This window comes from Mastomys coucha, unplaced genomic scaffold (genome assembly GCF_008632895.1).
Source record: "Mastomys coucha isolate ucsf_1 unplaced genomic scaffold, UCSF_Mcou_1 pScaffold6, whole genome shotgun sequence".
NCBI classification, from domain to species: Eukaryota; Metazoa; Chordata; class Mammalia; order Rodentia; family Muridae; genus Mastomys; species Mastomys coucha.
In genome coordinates, this window is record NW_022196912.1 from 99,774,229 (window position 1) to 99,793,085 (window position 18,857).

General features: G+C 46.0%; 2 protein-coding genes across 2 annotated transcripts in view; one reads left to right on the forward strand and one right to left on the reverse strand.

Moving 5' to 3' along the window:
- Npc2 (NPC intracellular cholesterol transporter 2) overlaps nt 1-12,767 on the reverse strand; it is a 17,648-nt gene extending 4,881 nt beyond the window's left edge. Inside the window, exons 1-3 of the mRNA XM_031356332.1 lie at nt 12,452-12,767; nt 5,139-5,246; nt 172-344 (exon numbers count right to left, since the gene is read on the reverse strand). Of these exons, the coding sequence (XP_031212192.1) occupies nt 172-344; nt 5,139-5,246; nt 12,452-12,533 (363 nt within the window). The 5' untranslated portion in view covers nt 12,534-12,767. The remainder of the gene's footprint in view (nt 1-171; nt 345-5,138; nt 5,247-12,451) is intronic.
- A 137-nt stretch (nt 12,768-12,904) lies between these two features.
- Isca2 (iron-sulfur cluster assembly 2) lies at nt 12,905-14,527 on the forward strand. The gene is made up of 4 exons (XM_031356331.1): nt 12,905-13,040; nt 13,242-13,344; nt 13,460-13,575; nt 13,979-14,527. The coding sequence occupies exons 1-4, from the start codon at nt 12,970-12,972 to the stop codon at nt 14,151-14,153; spliced, it is 465 nt and encodes a 154-aa protein (XP_031212191.1). The 5' UTR covers nt 12,905-12,969; the 3' UTR covers nt 14,154-14,527.
- The last annotated feature ends 4,330 nt before the right edge of the window (nt 14,528-18,857 follow it).

Genomic DNA, 18,857 nt, shown 5'->3' on the forward strand with positions numbered 1-18,857 from the left:
AAAAAAAAAAAAAAAAAAAGGCACCCTCAGGTTCCTCAGTCCATCTCCTCTCCCTCGGGCCTTTTCAGCTCCACCCCCAGCTCTTTGCCCCAGTCTCTGCTTCTCACTCCCAGCCTCCAGAAGTCTGACCCAGCCCCAGGGCCTGGTGTTCTCAGCCATAGGGTCACTTACAGAGGGGTATTCACTCTTCACCGGAAGCTTATTCAGGTAGCTGTAGACCTTGTCTTTCTGGATGGGGCAGCTGATTCCACTCTTGCAACCGTCAGGCTGAGGAATAGGGAAGTAGATCGGGACCCCTGCCAGGATGCCGTGGACCGAGGCCGTGCTGTTCTGGGACTGAGTGCCTAGGAAGACAGCGAGTCAGGCGGAAAGGCAGTTGTGGATTTGTGGATTCTAAGTCAAGTCGTCAAATACATCATCAAATGTTGGGAAGACACCAGCAGATCAGGGAGTCCCCAACTGTGGTTGTCTCTATCCCTATGTGTGTGGGGAGCCGCAGCTGCCACCCTAGATATATATTGAACACCTGGTCTCCAGCCAGAGCAGAGAGCATTGATAATCAAGCCCTTAGTTGGAGAAGCTGAGTGCCTCTAGTTTATGATGCAAGCTGGCATGATTTCTCGTAGCCTATTATGCTTTGCCACGTAGCTGATGCTGATTGGGACCAGGGAAAGTATTTAACCCACAAGGGCTGGGGGCTGGATATAATAATTAGGAGTAAGTATGTAGGGAATAGAAGAAAGAATAATAATTAGGAGTAAGTATGTAAGGATAGAAGTAAGTTGTAAGGATAGAAGTAAGATGTAAGGATAGAAATAAAATAGAAGTAAGATGTAGGAATAGAAGTAAGATGCATGTAAGAATAGGAGTAAGTAAGATGTAGGGATAGGAGTAAGTAGGAAATAGGAGTAAGAAGAAAGTAGAAAGATGTAAGAAGTAATACAAAGATAGAAATAAGTAAGATGTAAGAAGCAAGATTACAAGGTCCCTAATTAAACTGCATGGGGAAGAGCTCATTGTTGCCTCCTTATTTCTGGTAGACGGAAAGGCGGCCGACATATGTGCCACATTTAGCATCTAGCCCTGTCACTTGATGAAGGAAGCTGGTCTCTTCCCTCGCTCTCCATCAAGGGAATTGGGCTACTGGGACAGGTAACCTTTTCTCTCTCCCAGGCCCACTGACTTCTGTCAGCGAGTTTTAAGTGCCATGGTATAGCATGGCAGTGGCAGGTAACCCTTTGGATACTGTGTAAGATTAAAAAGGAAGCTCATTTCTCTATAGCCTCCACACTGCAAGATAAGCAGACGGGATATCAGTAGTGTTAGATTAGGGCAGCCAGTTATTACAGGAGTGAGGGTGCTCTAAGGAGACCATGCTGCTCCTTCCTCTGACTAGCAAGCTATGGAAACAATGTGTCCCAAGGAATTGGAATTCCCCTTGGAATTCCACGTTGGAGGAAGGGAAAAAGCTGAGCCTTGGTACCAGCAGATGAAGGAACTTGTCATGTAGGAATGTCACAGGGTTCTGACAACCTGGAGACAGGCCCGGAGCTTAGCTGAGGACAGATTAACACCTGCATCTTTTGCCTCCTATTTAAACCTAGGCCTGGCCAGTAACATGGAAGAGCTCACTAAGGTCCGTGACCTGGAAGAACTCTCTAAGCCTCTGGATTTGCTCGTCTTTCCAGTGTGACCACATGCAGCTTCCTTTCTCGACTTCCCAGCCTTTTTAATCAGCACACTGAGGACAAGGCTGCCAGGGCCCATGTCTCTCCAAACCTCCAGGAACATTATACACTGTTAGGGCATTTTGGAGATCTAGGATATCGGCTGGGTTTCATTTGTTTAATTTTTAAATAATAATAATGCCTAGATTACATTTAGTACATTTAGTTAGTGGGGGAGAGGTCACGGCATATGTACAGAGGTCAGAGGAGTCAGCAGCACTTGAGAGGCAGAGGCAGGCAGATTTCTGAGTTCGAGGCCAGCCTGGTCTACAGAGTGAGTTCCAGGACAGACAGGCCTACACAGAGAAACCCTGTCTCAAAAAAAACAACAAAAGCAAGCAAGCAAACAAACAAACAGACAGAACCGTCACTTGAGGAGGGAGCAAGGAAGAGCAAGCTGGGCGGGGAAGACTTGCTGCTCTTCCAGAGGACCTGGGTTCAGTTCTCAGCCCCTACATGGTGGCTTACAACAATCCAGAACTCTTAATTCTAGGGGATCCAACAGCCTCTCCTGACCCTTGTGAGCACCAGGCATGCACGTACTAAATATACACGCATACTGGCAAAAACTATAAAATAAACGTAAAAATAAAAACTAAAAAAACCCAAAGACATAATAACAATTATGAGACAGAACAAAACACCCCCCCACCCCCATTACTAGAATGTGTTGCACTGTCCACAGAACAGAAACAAAACTAACTTGTTCCACCGCTAGTCATAGAAACAGCTCAGATCCATGTGTCTGAGTGTCTAAACCGCATCTGCTTCTCAGTGCCTGGCCACCACCACTGTGCTTGCTGAGGTCATAGCTGTCATAACCTGAGGCGTCCCCGCCCGTCACTTCCCTGGCTCTCCTTTCCTGCTAAGCTTTGTTTCCTGGCAGTAACTACAACCTTCTGCCACAGAAAGCTGCTGCTGTTGCTGCTGCTGCTAGAGCCAGCACTGGTGGCTTGGTCTTGTGGGTTAGCTGAGCATCTTTTTAGCACCACAGGCGCCAGAGCTCCTTTCTGTCTCCAGAGCTTCCTCCCATCACAGGACGGATTACAGTAACTATCAAATTTGCTGCTGTGTCCACTGCCTCCAAAATGGCTTCTGGCTCCATTACAGCCACCCTCACTGGCATCATACACAGCACCGCCACCGCCGGAGCCATCATCGCCACTAACATTTTCGCCAAACCTAAACCTGCCATTGGTACCAAACCAACAGGCTTTTTGGTCGTGGTGATTCATTGTAGCAAGAGAAACTGTGACTGAGGCACTCACTACACCTGGACCTGGGCTGGTTCCATTCATCTTTCCAACCCTCCAGCCTCTGCCTCTCAAAGCACTGAGTTACAGGCACCTGTGGCCACACCCCGCCTTTAATGTAGGTGCTGGAGTCTGAACTCAGTTCTTCATGTTTATGCAGCAAGTGCTCTTACAGACTGAGCCTTTCCCCAGGCTCTAGATTTTTCTTAAACAAACAAACAAACAAACAAACAGAGGGGCAGGGCATATAAGGAAAGAAAGCAGAATGCTCATGCTTCGAGCTTGGAAGCCAACAGTGCTGAGAACTTTGACTCCTACATAGTTCATGGGAGAGTAAGCGATGGAAGCTTTCAAGGCAGCTGCTCTCTCCAGAAATAAGCATTTTTCACTTGTCTAGACTCTTTAATTTTTTTCTAAAATGTATCTTCATTTAGGTTTATGTGTCTGTGTGTATGCCTGGGGGGTGGGAGGGTCACTGGATTTCCTGGAGCTGGAGTTGCACATGGTTGTGAGTTGCCATGTGGGTGCTGGAAATCCAACTGAGGTCCTTCTTCTTCAAGGGCAGCAAGCTCTCTCAACTGCCATCTCTCTGTGGTGCAACACCCTGTCCTGCACCCCCCTCCCCCATCCTGTGGGTGTGTGTAAGGGGGCGTGTCTTGAGTGTGACACAATGCACAATGGAGATCAGAGAACTGCTTGAAGGAATCAGTTCTTTCCTTTACTGTATGGATTCTTGGGATTGAACTTAAGCCATCCAGCTTGGTGACAAGTGCCTTTACCCACAGAACCACTTCACACACCCTTTTTCTTGAGATAAGGCAGCAGTTCTCAACCTGTGGGTCTTGACCCCTTTGAGGGGATGGTCAAACAACCCTTTCGTAGGGCCACATATCAGATATCCCACATATCAGATATTTACATCATGACTCATAACAATAGCCAATTACAGTTACGAAGTAGCAACAAAAGCAATTTTGTGGCTAGAGGTCACCACAACACAAAGATCTGTATTAAAGGGTCAGAGCCTTAGGAAGGCTGAGAACCACTGAGATAAGGTCTTTCTATGTAGCTTCATCTAGCCTAGAATTACCTAGAATATGAGGCTGCTCTTGGGCTCACAATTCTTCCCCCACGGCCTGGCTGGAATGAAGTCTATGTAGGAGTTCTGAAGTTTGTAGAATTAAGTCTCTACTAATCATAATGTAAATAACTTCCATTCTATCATCAGCTGATACTCCTCTAAGAGTCCGATTTGCATTATGGGCCAAGTCAGACAAAGCGCCAAGCTGTTTTCTCTAACCTGTAGCCACAGCAGAATCAAGCTGTTTGCTTAGAGAGTCTGTCATCACTGGGGAGACAAATGGAAGCCTGAGGGGTGCAGAGAAGCCTGGAGGGAATGTGCAAGGTGGATGGAGGCCAGGGTGAATGTGTACTATTGAAGTGGGCACAGCCATATCGAGGGCCCAATGCCTTAGACCCACAGGAAACTCAAAGCTTCCCTCTAGGTACGTGCAAACACTAGAACAGCAGCCCCCGCCCCCAGATGTTTACAGCTTGAGGCTACCCTGCTACAGAGCTCTCCTACGTAGACTGGCTAACCTCTCCCGTAAACTCTCTAGGTACCACTCCAGTGTGGCTGTCACTCGCGTGTTGTCTCAGTCAGGCTTCCAGGACCAGGCTGCACCAGACACAGCAGGAGCCCAGAGCATGAAGGCTGTTTGAGGACACAACTGTGGCCCTGGGGGTTTCCTGCTGTGAGACATCACACAGCCACCCTGGCACAGAGAGAGGAGCTCTCAAGTAGTTCTGACTCACAGCTAAGGCTGCACATTTCCTAGCTTTGGTGTCATCTTTTTTATATGTTGTGAAACAGGATTTTTTTTCCCCTTCCCACATCTAGCCTGAACTGTAAGTTGACCAGGCTCCCTTTCATCAATCCAGTCCTCCAGGTTTCCTTTCAGAACGTGTAACAAGTAATGGAGAATCAAGGACCAGATCCATCCTGTCTGAGAACAGCGAATTCTAGCTTTGTGCCTACTGTCAGAAAGGAGGCTGACAAATCCCTTGGTCCCCTATGCTCTTATGCTCATTCCTGTGCCTCACAAACATTTACATTATGGATCAGCATGAATTGGCAGTAGATACTACATCTACTCACTGCTGGTAAAGGTGACGTTGACACTGTAGGACTGGCCTTTGTGCAGCTGACAGGGCTGGGTGGGACACGGGCTCACATTCACCTCTTTAATTACTCCCACCTTAGAACCTGGAAAAAAAAAAAAGAAGAAAAGAATGTGAGTTTGACTGGGAGGCAAACTGCATCCCCGAGGCTGCCCGGTACCTCAAGGGAGGCGCGCTCCTCTCTCAAGGTACTTGGCTACTTTCCTGAGATGAACTCTTTAAGACAATTCATAATTAGAACTGAGAACTCGGGCCGGTAGATGGCTCAGTAGGTGAAACACTTGCTGCACCGTGTGAGGGCCTGAGTTTGAATCCCCATGAAGCTGGGTGTGGTAGTGTGACTCCTGTGCTTACGGAGAGATGGGGGCAGAGAGGGGAAACCCTGTGAGCTTTCCAGTCAGCTAGCCTGCAGGGTGCAGCCAGCACAGGGGCAATGAGATCCTGTTTCTTACAAGGCAGAAAGCAAAGACCCACACCAGAGGTTGTCCTCTGAGCTCTACGTGTGCACACCCACACATACACGTCACACACCCACCATGTTTCTCTCTCTCTCTACGTGTGCACACCCACACATACACATATGTCACATACCCACCATGTTTCTCTCTCTCTCTACGTGTGCACACCCACACATACACATATGTCACACACCCACCATGTTTCTCTCTCTCTCTCTCTTTCTCTCTCTCTCTCTCACACACACACACACACACAACTTGAGAATTTCAGTACTGTTAAAAATCAATCCTATAAATTGAATAAAAAGCTAGTTGATTTTTTGGCAAAGAGAACACCAATATGTGGGGCAGTGCCAGGAAACTTGGTAAGGTTGAGTAGGTTGAGAGACCCCAGCACCCGTCTGAGAACAGAAGGCACCTCCCTGCTCCCTGCCAAGATTCCTAGCCTGGAACATGTGACCACACTCCTCACATAGGAATGTGAGTAATGGTCTCATAGTTCAGAACAGAGTTCTTCATGCTAATGAGGCCCAGAGGTTTAGCCAATAATCTTCCCTTCTCCAACATTCCTTCCTGTAAAAGGTATTTAATTTCTGATCGACCCTGAAGAAGTGATATGCACCCATTTACTACAATGAACTGTCAATAAACGGTATGGATAAGCATTGACAGTCTCTCTCTCTGTCTAATCAAGAACCACAGTGAGGCTTTGTCTACAGAGAGGTGTTAAGTCTCCCTTGGAAGGCTCTCTGCAGTCCCAGATTTGCTGAGCTAAGCATCCCCCACCCCTCCCTCCTTCCCCTTCCATCCATGGTTCATTGTCCTCAGCCTGTAGGACCCTTCCATTCCCAACTCCTCTACTCGGTTTCCAGTGGTACCTGGATGTCTGGGAGTCAGAGAACCCCAGATTCTGCCTCAGCCTGTGCTGTTTCTCACTAGGGCTGTGCTTTCCCAACCTTTGAGGGTTTCCCACAATCCCAGCACCTAATGGCAGCATAGGGTAAAAGCGACATTCTCACACCCCAGCAGCAAGGTGGAACACAGGATGACATCAATATTTGTCAAATTAAGTATAGTGAGGCCATATTCACACAACACTGTATTTAAAAAAAAAAAAGCCAGGCATGGTGGCTTACACCTTTAATCCCAGCATTTGGGAGGCAGAGGCAAGCATCTCTCTTATAAGTTCTGGCCAGCCTGGTCTACAGAATGAGTTCTAGGACAGCCTGGAGTACACAGAGAAACCCTATCTGAAAAAACTAAATCAAATCAACCAACCAATCAAAATCAGCTCTCTTCTCTCTTCTTCTACCAAATAGGTCTTGAGTCTTGGTGGTAAAACCTTTATCACTGAGCCACCTTGTAGACCTCTCTCTTGCATTCTTAGAGGGAGAGTCAGTTTAAATGTAAGCCTTGAAACTATTTGTCTAGATCTTCCTTTCAATTAAATATCCCTGTTCCCCCACCATTTTCTAGCAGAGATATGCATGTAAGTCTGATGAGAGTTGGAGACTTTAGAAAAAGCCACATTATATACTAGAAACCTGGTACCTAAACTGACAAAGAGAAGGTCATCTTTCCACTAAGTTCTTCAAAATGTAAGCATGGATGTAAGCAGCAGCTATTGTTAGCAAGCCTGCCAGAACTCAAAAGACAGAGGCTCTGTGGTTAAGGGCGCTGGACAATCTTCAGGATTCTCTCCTTCAACCCTGGAGGCCTGGGGATTAAACTCAGATCATCTTGGTGACATGAGCCAGCTCACAGGCCTTTTCTAGCTTAAAGCTCCACCTGTACATGGCTTCCTAAAGAAAGAGGCAGTTGTAGGAGTGGTCTGGGTCAGTCAGTCAAAGTTAGCTTTTCAGGTTGGTGTACACACAACCCGCTGATTTAGGACGAGTGAGCGGTTTATGGAGCATAAGAGGAACCACCGTCAACCCTCAGTGGAGGAATGGCCCTAAAAGGAGGGATCAGTTCCCTCTACAGCGGGAGGGTAGAGCTAAAGTCCTCCACAGTCCTTCTGCCTTTCTGTTAGCCATGCTCTCTGAGGGCGAGAGCGGAATCCAAGAGGCTTGCTTGCAGTGTCACAGCGTGCTCTGGCTCTAAGTCAAGTCTTGACTAGATCATTAAACTTTGACTTTTCCCAGAACCAAGCAGAGGAAGGGGAAGACAGAGGTCAAGATTTTATGTTTCCCCCTAAAACTCTTAGGGCCTGGACTGGGCAAGGTACTACAGGTCAGTCCGTACTCTGAGTCAGTCAGGCAGGAGAGACACAGGCTGAGACCAGCTTTGTTTCAAACAAACAGATAAATAAATAAACAAATAAATAAATCTTAGGCCCCAAGCACGGCTGGCTCACTCAGCCAGGATGGAAGCAATTCCAGCCACAATGACCAGCACAGTAGACATCCTCGCAGAAAAGAAAGTATTTTAAAAGAGATGCTGGCCAAGAGACTACTGAAACCGTGAACCGCCATGGCTTGTGAGGGGAGGCAAAACCTTGGTGCTAGCCAGGGGAGAGACCTGTTCCCCTGGAAGAGATTTCACACAGTTCTGACAACTTATTAGACCACCTAGTAGGACAGACTTGGGCTGACTACCTCATTATTCTGACCTCTGCCCTCTGTTTAAATATGAACCTCTTATCCGTGCCCGAAAACTGACGGGTGGTTTCTTTGTACAGTCTTCTTTCCAGTGTGGCCACACAGGATAAATCTTTCTCAGCTTTTCAATAGGACTTGCTCTTAAATTTTTTTTTTTTAAGGTTTGTTTATTTTATGTGTGAGAACCTGTTGCCCATGCATACATATATACACATGGTACCCATGGAGGTCAGAGGAGGGTATTGGATCCCCTAGAGCTAGAGTTATGGATGGTTGTGAGCAACCACGAGGGTCCTGGGAATTGAACCTGAGTCCATGGAAGAGCAGTAAGTGCCCTAAACCACTGAGCCATACCTCTGGCCCCCTTTACTTGTCTCTTTAACTGGCATTTGGGCTGTTTGGCCAAGCCTAGCTTGTAGGGGTGGCCTGTTCACACTCCTGTAACAGTTCCAGTTATGGGTACTTGACCTTAGACTTCTCCTCTCCAGTAAAATTACTAAGATAAGGGGTGCCCAATTGCTAGAAATAATATACTTGTAAATACTTCTTAAGTTTATAAAATACTGGTAGGAAAAAGAAAGGCTTTCAAGCCCCTGACAGGGTAGGTTAATGACACTATAACTAAGGCTCATCACCTGGATCTGAAGTCTTAGCAGCTCACCTTCCCACTGTGCAGCCTCAAGGCAAGATACTTAACATCTGGGCTGCCCTAAGGGTAGTGAGCCAGCATATCTACAGATTTTAGATACTTATCTGGAACATAGTGGTGCCATTGAAGTTGTTGATTATAATTACCATCACGTCTGGATTCGGTCCATGAACTTAAAACAGCTGCTCCTGGGTGGGTAAGCAAAGCTCTCCTCTCACACCAAAGCTAATCCTCTCCTTAAATATACTTCAAAGACAGAAATAACATTTGCCACTGAAAGTCCAGACGCTTGCTGTCTTGAAAGTAGAATGGAGAGTAGAGAGTAGGCAAATCACAAGCTGGGACCACACTGCCTGCTATGTAGTTATCAGGTTAGCCCAGAACCCACCCGTAGAACTAGAAATGACAAAGTGAATGCACTTGACTTTCCCTACAGGGGCTCGCACTCAAGCTGGAAGGCGCTCTTCGAATTCCCTCTAAGGCCACTAGGCTGGTCTATGGAGGCCTGTAAACAGCACTTTACAATCCCCAACTCCCAGCTGGCCCCCACACAGCACACCCTCAGTACTCTCTGCAAGTGTGAGAAGCATCGTCTTACACCAGCCCGAGTTGAAAATCGATGTTCATGTGAACTTCAGTGCTTTGCTCTACCTGCTTCTTCAAAGCTGGGTCACATGACCTCACAGGATCCGAGGGAAGAGTACTTACAGTTAGTTCCTTTGTCCAATTTTTTTTTTTCCCTGCCTCCCCTTGACAAGAGGTTCCCGGACTTCAAATGTCAATAGAACATACTCCTCAGTTCCCACTGCAAACATTGCATAAGTAGTTTACTTGGTTCTATTTTACACTTGAGGCGATCCCAGCCTAAGAGGTCAATCCCAGCCCAGGAGAAGGAAGGCATAGAATGAAATGCAAAGTCTTTCACCTGGGTGCTGACATTTTTACATTGCATTTTCTAATTCAAAAGGAAATTAAAAAATCTGTTATGGCACAAGTAGGCTCACACACACACACACACACACACACACACACCTGCTTTCCTTAAAGTTCTCTCTAGGCCTGAGAGCTGGCTCAGCAAGTAAAGGTACTCACTACCAAAGCTGAGAACCCGAGTTCAAATCCCCAGAACTAACTTCTGAAAGTTGCCCTCTGACCTCCACATGTATGTTGCACACATGTAGGTCCTCCTACATACATACACATAGATATCTAGGTAGATATCTAGATAGATAGATGACAGATAGATAGACAGCAGAAGGACAGGTGCAACATGAAAATACAAGTTCTTCCAAGGTATAACCTGCCCCCCCCCCCCAAAAAAAAGAGCCAGGCATGGTACATGAACTCCCAGAGTAGAGGCAGGCAAATCTTTGTGAGTTCAGTTGTCTCAAAACAAACAACCACCACCACCATCAGCACCAAAATACTGAAGGTCAGCAGGACAGTGGGGAGGGGGGCCTCTAATCCCACCACTCAAGAGGCAGAGGCAGGCAGATCTCTTGAGTTCAAGGCTAACTGGTCCACACAGATCAAGTTCTAGCATAGCCAGGGCTCTGTTGAATAGAGAAACCCTGTCCTAAAAAAAGAAAAAAAAAAATGGCTCCTAGAGACTTATCAACCTCCTGCTTGTCAGCTGTAGGGTCTTAGGCAAGTTAGTCTATGTGCTTTAGTTTCCTTTCCTGTAAAACAGATAATGAAGAAAAAGTTAATAAAAGCAAAACAGTGCCCTCATTCAAGTCTTGGTCCTCAACAAAGGGAGAGGGGAAGATCCCTGTGGATAAAGTGCTTGCTTGCCTTGCAAGCAGAAAACCTGAGTTCAATTCCCAGAAGCCACATAAAAACGCCACTTATGGTGGCATACACATGGAATCCTGACCCTGGGAGAGGTGGGCGCAGGAAGAGCACGGAGGCTTCCGGGTAAGCCAATCTAGACTACTCAGAGAGCCCCTGGCCAAAGAGAGACTACGTTTCAAAAGAAGTGGGTGGTGTTCTTGAGGATGACACCTGAAGGGTTGGACCCTGGCTACCACATGCTTGGGTACACATGAATACACACACAATAAAGATAAAATAAAATTTTAAGAAGTTTAACAGAGGGGGGGAAAACAGGTACTTCAAAGAAACAGTCACTTTGAGCTAGTCTCCTGGTTTAGGGAACGGCATTTGTGAACTATTAATAGGTAGTAGTCCTTATTATTTAATCCAGTTCCACAGCCACCTTTGCTTTTGCTTTAACAGAACTTCTAATATCTTATTAGGTGCAGTATTAATTCCTTTGTTTCCTTTTTTAGTATTTATTGAATACTTACTATCATTCAATAGTACTGGATACTGGCTACAAAGAAGCATACTTAACTTGGTTCCTCATTCAGCTGTGACTACAGAAGCCTTAAATCCACCTTCCACTCCCACCTTTACCTCCTTAATTAGGGTCCTGTGTGTCTCTGTGTGTGTCAATGCCTGGGAGTGCAGACAGGTACCTGAGAGGACCAGAGGCATTGGACTCCCCAGAGTTGGGGTACAAGCAGTCGTGAGCCGCCTGATGTGGGAACTGAGCTTTAATCCTGCAGTATAGTAGGTCCTCTTGACCACTAAGCCATCTCTCCAGTCCTAATAACTCTTTAACTCGGTGCTTCATTATGATCTGTTTCCCCCCTGCTCACATATTTTACAAAATCAGTTTGTATTTCACCCATCATTGCCGCCTTTTCCACTCCCCCAGCCCCTTGCACTGCTCCTGCAATTAATTGTACAGGCATATCTGGATGAACTCAGAATTCCTACCCTCTATTATATTTTCCAACAAAGAGTCCGGGGGCAGCGTTGGGAGGGAGGCATCACATCATGTCACAAGAAACCAAAAAGATGAATTTTATAGGAGACACGGATCGAGAATTGTGAAACTCGTTAGGCCAATGGAAATCTTACTTTGTAAATGAATATATTATGAGAAGGAGAACTAGCTTTTGTCTTGTTAGCGGGGATGGGGTGGGGTGGGGAAGTGGCTGGCACTTGTAAGACCAGAGCAGGATTGACATGGATTTGAAGGCCAAACTGGGCTACAGAGTGAGGCTGCCTCAGCCCCCTCCCAACCAAACTTCAAACGAACAAAGGGGAAAGGCTAGTGACGAAACCGGGCATAAATCAAAATTAGTTCCGTGCCTATTCCCTCAATCCGTGTTGGAGGCAGACCTGCTCTCTACCCTATTGCTTTATTTTTTGTTTACTTTTTTCAGACAGGGCTCAACAAGCCCAGGCTAGCTTTGAACTCGCAATCCTCCTCCGTCCACTGAAATCTCCAAGCCCTTGAGTGTTGCAAATATATGCTCTCTTGATATTCACCCAAGAAACTTTAGAGAACTTCAGCACAAGGTTCGCCTTTTTTTTTTTTTTTTTTTAGATTATCCCAAAACACGAATTGCAAGGAGAGACAAAGTTGTGCGGAGGGGTTACGTTTCATCAAGGCTAGTACTTTCGGTCCCAAACTAGTTCATTCCACCCGAGGTCCGTGGCTGAGCCTACACGTTCCAGGAACCCGCCCCATCCACCCCCGTGGGGCTCCTCCAGTGGGCTCAGAGCTCACCACAGTCCTTGAAGTGCAGGGGCTCGGCCTGGCTGGCGGCGACGAGCGCCAGCAGCAGGATCGTGGCGGTCAGGAAGCGCATCGTGGGTCTGAAAGCTCCGCAATCTAGGAAGGGAAAGCAGCCCGGGCAGTCACAAGATAAACTTGTCTGGACCGAAGGTGGAGCCAGGTCAGGCCACTTGCGACCAGTCACCAGCGAAGGCCCGCCCGCGCTCCGCCCCGGGCTCCGGGGCAGCTTGGTCTGCAGCTTGCCCTTTGTCCCCACCCATCTCTTCCGCTCCCGGGCAGGGCGTGCAGAGAACTCGCTCTTTGCGTTCGCCCCGCTCTATTGGTGCCGCCCCGCTTCGGCAAGTGGAAGCATTCTCTGTCAATCAAAACCCTCTTATCTCGTTATACCCAATAGGCACGCTTGGGGGCGGAGACTCCCAAGCAACCCGCCCCTACCTTCTCCCCCCCTCCCGAAGCCTAGGCTAGGGCGGGGATTTGGACCATGCTAGGGGCGGAGCTTGTGAAGTAAGATGGCGGCCGCCAGGGCCTTGGCCCTAACTGCCGAGGCGGTCAGGGCTGTCGTTCCTAGGCGCCGGGAAAGGTACGGAGGGTGGAACGTCACTTAGGAAGGGTGTTGGGTTCTGCGTCTTCAGGATAGATGGTAGACTAAAGCTCGCGGGGGAGGTGAAGGCTTGGCAGTTCAGAAAAAGGTGTCGCCAGATTTGGGTACGAGGCGGCGACCATAGGAGGTCATCAGGTGCCACTTCGTTTCCCGGGCTCATCTTCCTTCTTCACATTGCAGGCTCCTCGCCGTCTTTCCCAGGCTTTTGACCCGCTGGGAAACAACGTCCTCCATTCCAGAGGCTGGCGAGGGACAGATCCGCCTCACAGACAGCTGCGTCCAGGTAGGAGGCCGGACGCGGGGCGGCGGTGCCCAGGAGGGCTCTGGAAGAGTTCCTAGTCACCTGTCCCGTTATCTCTGCTTGTTTGGCATTCTTGATCCTCTTTCCTGAATTTCAGAGGCTTCTGGAAATCACCGAAGGGTCAGAATTCCTCAGGCTGCAAGTAGAGGGAGGTGGATGCTCCGGATTCCAATACAAATTTTCACTGGACACAGTTATTAACCCGGACGACAGGCAAGGAGGACAGACGGGTCGCTAGAGGCTGTATCAGAAAATAAAAGTGACCCCAGTTTAAGATGCGCATTTATTCCGAACTTCCAAGCGCCTAAGTATTCGTAACACCACCACCCTTCCCATACTGTGAGGGTACAGCAAAGATTTGTCCTCTTGTTTAACATTGACTTACTTAGGGGTCCATTGGGTAGTCAGTTGAGAAAGGCTAGACTAGTATCACACCAAGTCCTTAAATAATCCTTCTGTTTTTTAAATTGAATCTTTTTGCTTCAGATACCTCCTGGAAGCCCTAAGCAATATTCCACGTATTGGCGGAGAACAGGATGTACACCTAAGGGCTCAGGGTGTTGTGTTCTTGGTGTCTGTGATATTTGTCATTAATGCTTTTCTCTTGTCTTTTCAGGGTATTTGAACAGGGTGGGGCAAGAGTGGTGGTTGACTCTGATAGCTTGGCCTTCGTTAAGGGAGCCCAGGTGGACTTCAGCCAAGAACTAATCCGAAGCTCTTTCCAAGTGTTGAATAATCCTCAAGCCCAGCAAGGCTGCTCGTGTGGGTCATCCTTCTCTGTCAAAATCTGACACAATGACAGATGACCCTGTGATCGCCACCATTGTACAGCTTGTGTGAACAAGCTGGGAAATAGTAGAATTCTAGAGGTTTCTTTCTCATCATGTCCGGCTCTCATTTTATTTAATTTAATCCAGGAGTCTCTTATTTTACCACTATTAATTATGGAATGTGAAGCTTTTACTCTTGGCCGAAATACTCTCCCTTCCCCCAGAACAATGTTAAGCCAAATCCAAATGCTGTTACCTCAACTTTAATCACTGGTTGGAACCCAGTATAACTTGTAGCACCTCTAGGACTCCAAAATTTGGAGTTAACCTCTCTAGCCTTCAGAATTGTTTATATACGTGTGTATAGCTATATATAAAGCATCATTATAAACTAAGTTCTTATTGTGTTTTCAATCAGGATCACAGTTTGGGTAGCTTGAATACCAGAATCGAGGCCAAAATCAGTTAGAAAGGCAAACAAAATATTACCTGCTCTTACTCTCTTTCTTTCCTCCCTTTTTTCCTTCTTTCTTTTTTCTTTCAACAGAGTCTTATAGGTAGCCCCAGTTTTGGACTCTGAATTTTCCTGCCTCAGCCTCTTAATGCTGGAACTGTAGCATATTACTCCAGACCTGGGTTGTTTCTTTTTCTTCTTTTTCCTCCTCTTCTTCCTTGTCCTCCTCCTCTTCCTCTTCTTCCTCCTCTTCCTCTTCTTCCTCCTCTTTCTTTTCTTCCTCCTCTTCCTCTTCCTCTTCCTCCTCCTCCTCCTCCTCCTCCTCCTCTCCTTCCTTCTCCTCCTCTTCCTCCTCCTCCTATTCTTTTTGCAGTTGTTCGCCCCCCACTCCCCCAGGATTGGACCTAGGGCAGTGTAACTGTTAGGTAAACACTCTAGCACAGTGGTTCTCAACCTATGAGTCACAACCCTCACAGCAGTCCCATATCAGATATTTATATTACACCTCTGAACAATAGCAAAATTAGCAACAAAAGTAACTTTATGGTTGGGGTCACCACAACACAGGAACTGTTTTAAAGGGCCTTCGCTTTAGGAAGGTTGAGAGTCTCTGCTCCAGCACTAGAATTATATTCCTTGACTGTTTTGCTTTCTATTTGGAGACAGGGTCTCACAAAATTTTCCTGACTAGCCTTGAACTTTCAATCCCCTAGTCTTGGTACCCCAATGGGATGACCTGTGCCACCAATCCAGTTGTATTGTACTCTTTTTTGAATGTGTTAGGGATTTATCCATGTGTCCTACGAAGCCCATTTCCACTTGTAATATTATAAATACATTTTATTGCCATGCTCATGAATCTACTAGGTTTTATAAAGCCAAGAGACTTCCCCCATCCCCAAAACCCCAAAAAAGCAAGTTTAACCAAACCCCTCTTGATATCTGAGTTTCTCGAAAAGTAGCTTTTGTACTCCATACCCATAAAAGTGCTTCAAGAGTCTATGACCACTTAGTAACTGAATTCACCTACCTTTTGTAAAATGGTTTTGGTTTTATGCATAGGGGGAAGTGGTTCTTTGATTACTTGTAGATAATAGAAGAGAGGTTTTGTTTTTTAATGTAGTGTTCTTTCTGCCTGCATGAATGCCTGCAGGCCAGAAGAGGGCTCCAGATGTCATTATACTTGGTTCTGAGCCACCCTGTGGTGAATTGAGTTTCCACCATGTGGAAATTGAACTCAGGACCTATGGAAGAGCAGCCAGTTCTCTTAAACTCTGAGTCATCTCTCTAGCCCTGTAGAAGGGTCTTTTTCTTTTTCTTTTTTCTTTCTTTCTTTCTTTTTTTTTAGTAGAGAATAGAGTATTTAGGGCATGGGGAGGGGAGTTAAGAGGGTAGCAGAGGCAGAGAGAGGGAGGAGAAGGAAAGAGTAGAGAAGTAAGGGATGGCCATGACCATGTGGAGAGGTGGGGGGGAGGAATGGGGAGAGATGGGGAGCAAGGGGGCAAGAGGCAAGGGAGAGAAGCAGGAGTAAGAGCAGAAGGGACTTTTTAAAGAGTGGATTAAAGTATAAAAACCAGTAAAATTTGTATTTCAGATTCTCAAGTAACTTATCTGTATCTTTTAGACACATTTATTTGCTGATCCTTCCATTGCAAGGCAGCAGTCATTAAAAGAAAAGACTTTTTTTATAGAACATCAAAAATTTAACCCAATTAACTGCCTACATAAACAAACAAACAAACAAAGCACATCTACTATAAACTGACAATAACCTGATATGCAAATACTTCAGGCTGGAAAATGCTTGTTCTTGATAAACTATATTTGCTGAGTTCTTACAACATTTGATTCCAGAGTATGTAGATTGGCTCAACAGGATTAATAAAGCAAAAAATAGGGGGCTGGCGAGATGGCTCAGCAGGTAAGAGCACTGACTGCTCTTCCAAAGGTCCTGAGTTTGGATCCCAGCAACCACATGGTGACTCACAACCACCCATAATAAGATCTGATGCCCTCTTGTGGTGTGCGTGAAGACAGCTACAGTGAATTACACTGGAGCAAGCGGGGCCGGCAGAGGTCCAGAGTTCAATTCCCAGCAGCCATACACATGATGGCTCATGGCCATCTGTACAGCTACAGTGTACTCATACACATAAAATAAATAAAATAAAATAAATCTTTAAAAAAAATAAAATAAAGCAAAAAATAAGGGCAATTTAAATAACGGCACTAATTTATTGCAATCGATTCCAGATCAGCCTGTTTCTCTGTTTCTTTGTCTCTCTTTGTCTCTCTGTCTCTGTGTGTGTGTCTAAGTTTATACTTTTGTACATATACACAAAAGTCAAAAGGAAGCAACCTGTGCATACATTTGAAGATCAAGGAGTAAATTTTCACCTTGAAAAATGTCATTAAAGAGGGCGGCTGAAGAGATGGCTCAGTGGTTAAGGGCACTTGCTGCTGGCCCGGCAGTGGTGGCACATGCCTTTATTCCCAGTACTTGGTAGACAGAGGCAGGTGGATTGAGTTAAAGAACAGCCAAGGCCACACAGAGAGACCTTGTCTTGGGGGACAAAAAAAGGAACACTAGCTGCTCTTCCAGATGACCTAAGTTTGAGTTCCAGAACACACAGCCATTTGTAACTCCAGCCGCAGGGTATCTGACACCCTCTTCTGGTCTCCTTTGGCACTAGGCATACACATGGTGTATGGATATACACATAGGCAAAACATACAAAAATATTCAAAGCCAAATAATGCCATGAGAAAAAGGATATAAAACATTCATCATAGATCAACCTCAAGAGCAGCATGTTTCCAAAACTGCATTTCTTTACAAGTCAACATTAGACTGGCAACAACTACAGAAGCCATCAAGATTGAGTTCCAAATTACCCTGTGTTGGAAAGCACACTGTTGCTCACAGCACCCCAGAGTTATTTTAAGTCTCTCATTTTAATCTTGGGAATCTAAGAACATCTTCGCTTTAATTGATTTTCTGTTTTCATAATTGGCATAGTCCCTCTTGGCAAACTTGCAGTTGTCCCCAGCAAAGTCTCATAGACAGGTCAGATCCCACCATGTCGTCTTGATAATCTTCTGCCCCGTTCTTCATGCTCATCTAAAACATTAACGTCTCCGCCTCAGGAGTAAATCCCTAGTGACACTCATCCATAGGAAAGATTTCTATATAGCAAGAAGTTCTGCTCTACAACAAAGCTCTCTCAAGCTCTGGCAAACCCGAGCACCAGTGTTCTTCACTAAGGATGTTTCTTGTCTCCTGGGTTCAAGCCCAGTCCCCTTTGCTTGAGCTCTGTGCACTGGAGACTTTTAGATACCTTCGTTTTGCACTCAGATGCATGTTGACTAACAGTGCCTGCCATGAGTCCCACATAAGAAAAGCTTTTAAAAGGACAAAGTCTGGGCTGGAGAGATGGCTCAGTGGTTAAGAGCACTGACTGCTCTTCCGAAGGTCCTGAGTTCAAATCCCAGCAACCACATGGTGGCTCACAGCCACCAGTAATGATATATGATGCCCTCTTCTGGGGTGTCTGAAGACAGCTACAGTGTAATTACATATAATAAATAAGTAAATCTTAAAAAAAAAAAGACAAAGTCTAATAATGTTTAATGTACCTAAATGTGACATTTAAATGGGCTACAGAACTCGATACAATTATATTACAGTGCTGTGGAGCCCAGAACTGTTTAGACAGATACTAGAAAGAGAATCAACACCACAGTTATTAACCGATAACTTAGTATTAGTGGGGAAACCATAGACAGGTGGACTCTGCAAGAGTTACTAGTTAAATGTATCTTTTGCTTGGCATCCTAGAAGTAGCAAAGAGCTGGAGAGCCAGCTCAGGGGTGAAGAGTATAGACTGTTTTCAGAAGACCTAAATTCCATTTCTAGTACCCATGTCAGGAGGCTCAGAACCTGTACCTCCACCTCCAGGAAACCAGACCTCCTCTTCTGGCCTGCAAGGTCACATTGCACTCGATGGGCATAACCCCCACTCACAACCACATGGAATTAAGTCTGATCTACAGGGCAAATTCCAAGCCAGCCAGTGTGATATAGTAAGACCTGTCTCAAACCAAACAGAAAGCTTGCTTGTTACAGCAAAAGCTTGTATTTATGTACTAGATAGGAGTTAGTGTCATCTAGTAAGACAATTTACCAAAGAAAATGGAAGTAGAGATCAGAATCTGAAACTATGACAGAACCTTACATTTTCTTTTCTTTTCTTTTCTTTTTTTTTTTTGTA